The sequence below is a fragment of the Belonocnema kinseyi genome, chromosome 8 (assembly GCF_010883055.1).
Source record: "Belonocnema kinseyi isolate 2016_QV_RU_SX_M_011 chromosome 8, B_treatae_v1, whole genome shotgun sequence".
Classification (NCBI taxonomy): Eukaryota; Metazoa; Arthropoda; class Insecta; order Hymenoptera; family Cynipidae; genus Belonocnema; species Belonocnema kinseyi.
This window is the reverse complement of record NC_046664.1, coordinates 114,302,699-114,309,202: the sequence shown is the minus strand read 5'-3', so window position 1 is coordinate 114,309,202 and position 6,504 is coordinate 114,302,699. Positions and strand designations below refer to the sequence as shown.

Here is a 6,504-nt window from a genome sequence, read left to right as displayed (position 1 = left end):
CCGGCCATGGCGAGTGACCATATCCTGACTCCTCCTAGCCTAACTCTTCCTACCTCTCCGGCCGCTAGCATACTTTCCATATCCGCGATCAAAATTGCAAAAAGCATTGGGCTAAGCGGGCACCCTTGCGTCAACCCCCTATCCGTCCAGAATCTCTCTGAGATTCCCTCCCCTCCTCTCACCCTATCTTTTGTCTCCTCGTATACCTCCCTTACCCTCTCGATCAGGCCCCTCTTCACTCCCCTCTCTTCCATTGCCTCCCACAACCTCCCCCTATCCACTGACGGGAACGCGCTCTTTAGATCTACAAAAAATGCGTACACTTTGGCACCCTTTTTGGTTAATTCTCTATCCACTACGTGGTGCAAGACGTAAATATTGTCAATAGTGCTCCTTCTCTCTCTAAAGCCCGCCTGCGGAAAAAAATATATATTGAGTCAGTGCCGTACCTATCGAAAAAAGTTCAAAGTTTGATTTAACCAACCCCTTAATTGAAATTCTTTCGTCTCAAATATAACAATAATAGCTCTGGTATATAATGATTTTCTCTTTTTTAACATGATTACCGAGTAAAAGTTCTCGCACCTTAAAAAAGGACCATTTTCTGTTAAGTAAATATCCTTTTATTTCCTTTTATAGTTTTTTCGCGGATAAAAGACATTTGAAAAGTGCATGATGCCCGGATATAGGAAGCTTTAAAAACGAACCTCTTTAATAAGAATTTCTTACCCCCTGAAGGATATAATCATAGAATCGCCATCCTCCCACCAGTGCATTTACATATTACCCTATATGGAGGCATATTTTTGATATCCTTTAAATTTATTTTATTTACGATTTCCGAAGAAAACTCAGTTACGTCAAATAGTGGACTTTATGAATGACGCTTTAGATTTCTATGGGTCAGTTAATTAATCTACTGACAACATTAAATTGTATGAAGTTGGTATTTCTGTTAAGTACAGTGATTTTTAAATTGTCCATGTTTCGCCACTCTGAATTGACTCATAATATATACTTCATTCCCTAAAATATATTTTGTATACTACTTACAGTTTCAGATTGTTATTGTTCACAATTACCACCATCTTGTGATACTCTAATGCTACGTACTTACGGTGCTGTATTAGATGAAATTGAATTAGATAAAAACGATATTGCGTGCGTCTTTGTTCCGATTATTCCCAAAATGAAAATCAAGACTTTTTCTATCGATGCTACACAGGGTACTACAAACCGTAAAAATATGCTCGCAAAAGTTCAAGATTGGATAGCGAAAAATTCCGGATTTGGAAAGAACGAGACGTCAAAATGTGTAATGGTATTCTCTGATGGTGAAAATTATACACTTGCTACTAAAATACTAGAATCTATAAAATACAAGTGAGTAAAGTTTATAGTCTTTCATATTAGGGGCGAAATTCGCCTAGTATACCCGCCTGAAATTCTGTTGTTTCCGACATTATTGAAACTCTACTAAATCAATAGTTCGTCATTTTTGTTACAGTTGCCCGATTTAAGTTTTATATGTCCGAATTTTCGAAAAGTTTTTTTTCATGACGTTTTAAAAAAATTATATTATATATAACAATTAATTTGATCTTGATTTTTTAATTTAAAATGTTTTTTTATCTTTTATCAAAGTGCCACCATTTTTATCTTCTTTAAAGTAATTTAAAAAGAAAGCTTGATTCTTTCCTTTCAAAATCATCTTAATCTGAAAATGGGGTGGAAGGAATTAGTTGCCACGAGACCACGCACCGCACACTGGGCTAGATCGGTAATTTACTGATCATAATCCACAAACGGTCAACAATGCATAACGAATTTGGATATATATTTTTTAGAAATCCTCAGCATTAAATTCTTCAGAACATTGCGAGGTCCGATTTTTTCATATAAATCTGTGGACTTAGTTATTTTTACAAATAGGAATAAAAAATTCAATATTTCACCTTTTTTGTGCTCTGAACAAAAATGCTAAATGAAATCTTGGCGAAACATTAACATTGAATAATCACCCGCAACTTCATTCAGTACAAAAAATAATTGTTTCCGCTATTCCCGTTAAAGAAAGTTTTAAAACTGTGAACTTTTACATTTTTCTGTGTTTGCAAATTATAATTTTTAATTGATTTTAAAGTAATTTGATAAGAGAAAGCCAATGTGATCGGAAAAATAACAAAATTTACAATTTGTTTACTAACCCTTAAATGACACTGGGGGCCCATTGGACCCCAGACCACTTTTGAACGAATATAAAAATTCGCAAATTCCATGAATTTTTCATTGTTTCTCAAAGTGTTAAAAATAAAATTTAAGTTACTATACCGATTGATTCTTTAGAAGAGATGTTAAAGAATACCCGAAAAAACTTCTTAACAAAAATATAAAAAATTAAACTTTTTACAACAGTTTAAAAACGTCGGGGTGCAAAAGACCCCAAGAGTCAGCTACGTTATTTTTTGGAGGTGTATCATTTAAGGGTTAAAATATTTGTTAGAATAGTCATTGTTAATTTTTGTTGAACATCGCATTTAAGTAATTGTTTATATAATTCGTTTAGAACAATTTCGTTGAATCCATAGCTAAATATTCATGTTCCTAAAGCAAATCTACTTTCATTCTGATACATAATAATTTCATTTTGCTTTGTTGTTAGGACAAAAAATAATATTAATCAAATTTTTAAATAATTAAGTCCACAACATAACACTTAGAAATGGGGGTTAGCGATGTTCTGAAGCATTCAATGCTGAGAATTTCTAAAAAAACAAACATCGACATCGGTTAAGAATTGTCGGTTGTAGTTTATTATAGTCCGGATGACATAACCACTTCCGTCGAATTCGTGTTTGATATGGAATGTTGTTAATGATTCTTGTTCAGGCTGATCTCCTGATTCCGAATCTGCGTGATACCCCTCTGGCATTTATGGCGTTCTCCAGATATAAGCGATTCATTAACTTTGCATTATTAATTCATTATTGAATTACCGGTCAATATTAAAAAAAAATTCTTTTGCATTATTGTAGAGGAAAAGAAGAGGAATAAAAGTTGTCCTGATACTTATTTAATGAGATCAATAGTTTTTGCAAGAAAAGCGTTAATATGTAAAATAATGTATAAAAATTAGTATCCTTTCTGTGCTGAGTAATATTATTTTATTTGAAAAAAGTTTTTCTTCTGTTTCTCTAAAGTGATTTGTTTGATTACGAAACGTTTAAAACAGAAGCGTTCATTACTCTATAATAAATATATTTGCGTATAAAGTGGATGAAAAAATTATTTTGATATAATTAGGCATCAATGTTTAAACAATCTTTTTAACTTGACACAGCTTCACGGGAAAAAGATATAAAGGAGTCAAAATTTGCATAATGCTTCTTGTAATCTCTCTGAAACCAGTGATATCATTTGTAATCGAAATCTATTAATATTCGCACCTGTAGAGGTAATGAAAATATCTGAAATAAAATCGCTTATAACTTTGTTTCTATACGTCTTACGAGGTTGGGATAAAGTGCAAATAATTAAAAAAATTTTTTTCGCTTAAATTGGATCGAAATCATTCTTTTTTTTTGGGCCATTCCAATAAAATGGGGGGGGGGGGAGGCCAAAGAAATTTGAAAAAAATTCCCCAAGAGTAAAAATAAGGACCACCCTAATGGACATGTTTTGACTAATCTTGGCTACGTTTACATTTGTCAGTATTCTGATCTGAAACTGTGCAATAAATTTGGTTATATATCGTACTTTGCAGTACACGCATTAAACAAAAGACTAATAAAAAATCTTAAATACGTGTTTTATTTTAAGCTTATTTATACTCCAGATGTGTGTGTGTTTAAAAGTTTCTATGAATGTATCGCTAGACCACTTTTTCTTAGGAAATGAAAGTAGGAAAGCTCAGTCTATGTCTATTTCTCTTATTTTTCAATTTTTTTCTTTTGCTATCTTCCTCCCAATTCCTTGACAATCGATAAAAATTATTATAATTAATCATGTTAATAATCCCCTCGTTTCCCATTTTAACAAATTCGAGATTTATGCAGTTACAAAATGCAACAAAATATATTTTTTGTCCGCCTTTCTTGAAAATACGTAATTGCATGTACATTGCACCACTTATGGATAATATAAAATTATCAAGTACACCAAACATCCTATATCTGCTCCACATTCTTATTTTCAATGAGAGCAGGACAACAAGTATCATGTGTTTCAAGAGCAGACGGTTATTTTGTCTTCTTTACGCTCTCAATATACGATGTACTATATTGTATCATTAACCTTTATAGTACGGAACGTTCCAGCCACATCCACGATAAGTCTGAAATGACATTTTTTAGTTTTGATTATCGCGTACACTATGCTACAATATGATATCCATATTATAAACTGACATCGACTTTTTACCTATCTCTTACCGTATGCGTGATATTTATTGTTAATAATAACAATAACAGTAAGTCTCCCTCAAGTCCCAAGTGGACATTCCAAAAGGTGGACATTTGACGTTTCTAGAACGTACCGTACTATTAGAGTATTGTACAGGTATTTAAACCTTTCAGACTTAAATCCTGTTGAATTAAGTAACTATTTATTCGTAGGTATCCGAGGCAAAATCTATCACTAATAGGTGGAATTGTAAAGAACATTGTCTATTGTCAGAACGCACATGATCAAAGTTTCTGCAAGAAATCTGCAACTTTAGCAGTGGTTACATTGTCTGGTCCAGATATAAAAACATGGTCCATAATCATCCCTAAAAATTGTCGTGAAGAGGAACAAATAGAACAAAAATTAAATTTTGTGAGGGAAAAAATACACTTTAAAAAGTTCTCAATGGGTTTTATGTTTTCCTGCTGTGAACGTATTGATGGTCAGAAAATGGAAACACGAGTCTTCAAAAAAGTTTTCCCCGAGGTTCCACTCGCCGGTGGATTCGGTGGCGGAGAGTTTGGTGAAAATACAATAAAAGGCCCAGCCTCTACAAAGGAAAAGAAAACTCGCTCTTACCTACAAACGACGATATTTATGATTTTAACTTATGGATAAGGTAATCTTAATTAACAACGAATGAATACATCAAGTTAGAGTGGCCTTTATGAGAAAATAATTTTCCAATGAAAAGTAAATGAACTCACTTTGTGACTCCATGTGTCCATTGTTGAAAGTTAGGTTTTCCGGAAAGGAATCCTATAAAGACATTAAAGTTTCTAAAATGCAGCAAGTAATTAAAAAATACTAGCTTTCATTATATTTATTAAAATTGAAATAATTAAATGATTTCAATTTAAAGTTTAAAAAAATAAAAATGTCTTTGATTCAGAGACAGAACACGGGTTTTCATATAATATTATAAAAATGCCCTTCAAATCATTGAGTGTACATTATTTCTAGTGTGGGATATTGTGAAATATACATAAATAGTACATTTCGGGAATTCATAATTTTGTACTGGTTTTAGGTCAAAAAATGTAACGAAAATTAATAGAAGCTCTGTAAAATAGAATATGTACAAGAAATAGGACTTGAATTCAAATCAAGACCTGAACATCAAATATTGTGAATGGGCAATTAATTCCACCACAGAAAAAGGAAAAGAATACAATGATTAAGTGATAACGATACTAATAGTGATGAAAGTCACCCCTAGTTATTTTTGCATATCAGGAAATAATGATAAATATGTTTTACCGCTCAACAAGGAAACGGGGTACGAGAGATTATCGTATGTAAACCTATAGCAATCATGTATGATAAGAAGGTATCACAGCACGTGCGGACTTAATTAGAAATAAACCTGAATCTTCGCCGATAATTCTTGCTTCACCACTGTTTTACAGTATTTACGTACAAGTGATAAGAAGCATTGAATAAAAAGTCGGCTGCGATAATGTGTGCGCATACTTAAATGCTATATGCTGATTTATAAGAGAGCCTTTAACTTCTTTTCAGCGTTATAAAAACCAATTCCTTTGTCGTTGAACAGATATTTCTTTGTGGACTCCATGTACTTTCCACTGGTTTAACAAACAGTTATATAATGATATCGAGATTTCAGTTTACCCAAGTCTTTTTTGTCATTTGTCTGACTTTTAAATTGGTAAATGCTGAAATGAAGAGTGTACTCCGGGAAAAGTATGACGGCTATGGCGAAGATTGGATTTTCATGCCTGATGGGAATGGAAAGCCACAGGTTGCCATCCTTAAAGGATTTGATAATCAATCCCGTGGGATTTTAGGCAATGACTCTATCTCTTACATCCTTTATACCAGGTATGAAGTTTGATGTTTATTAAAATAATTCACTTTCTAAAATACCGCATGAGAAATTCCAGCGTAATTTCAATTTTTATCGAATTTTCACTATTAAATTTCAGCTCATTGTATTTCTTCGTAAAGTAATGAAAAAATATTAATATTCTCATAGTCTGAATCTGATACATCAGTTTAAGATGAATTTTTTTATTTTTCTTGATTTTATTTTGGAACTGA

At 32.5% G+C, this 6,504-nt stretch overlaps 2 protein-coding genes across 2 annotated transcripts in view; one reads left to right on the top strand and one right to left on the bottom strand.

The window, feature by feature from the left end:
• The window catches only part of LOC117177987 (5'-AMP-activated protein kinase subunit beta-2), a 314,314-nt gene that overhangs the window by 34,623 nt on the left and 273,187 nt on the right, over positions 1-6,504 (bottom strand). The window lies entirely within an intron of this gene.
• The window catches only part of LOC117177986 (inactive pancreatic lipase-related protein 1-like), a 111,966-nt gene that overhangs the window by 57,070 nt on the left and 48,392 nt on the right, over positions 1-6,504 (top strand). The window contains exon 3 of the mRNA XM_033369148.1: positions 1,056-1,383. Within this exon, the coding sequence (XP_033225039.1) occupies positions 1,056-1,383 (328 nt within the window). The remainder of the gene's footprint in view (positions 1-1,055; positions 1,384-6,504) is intronic.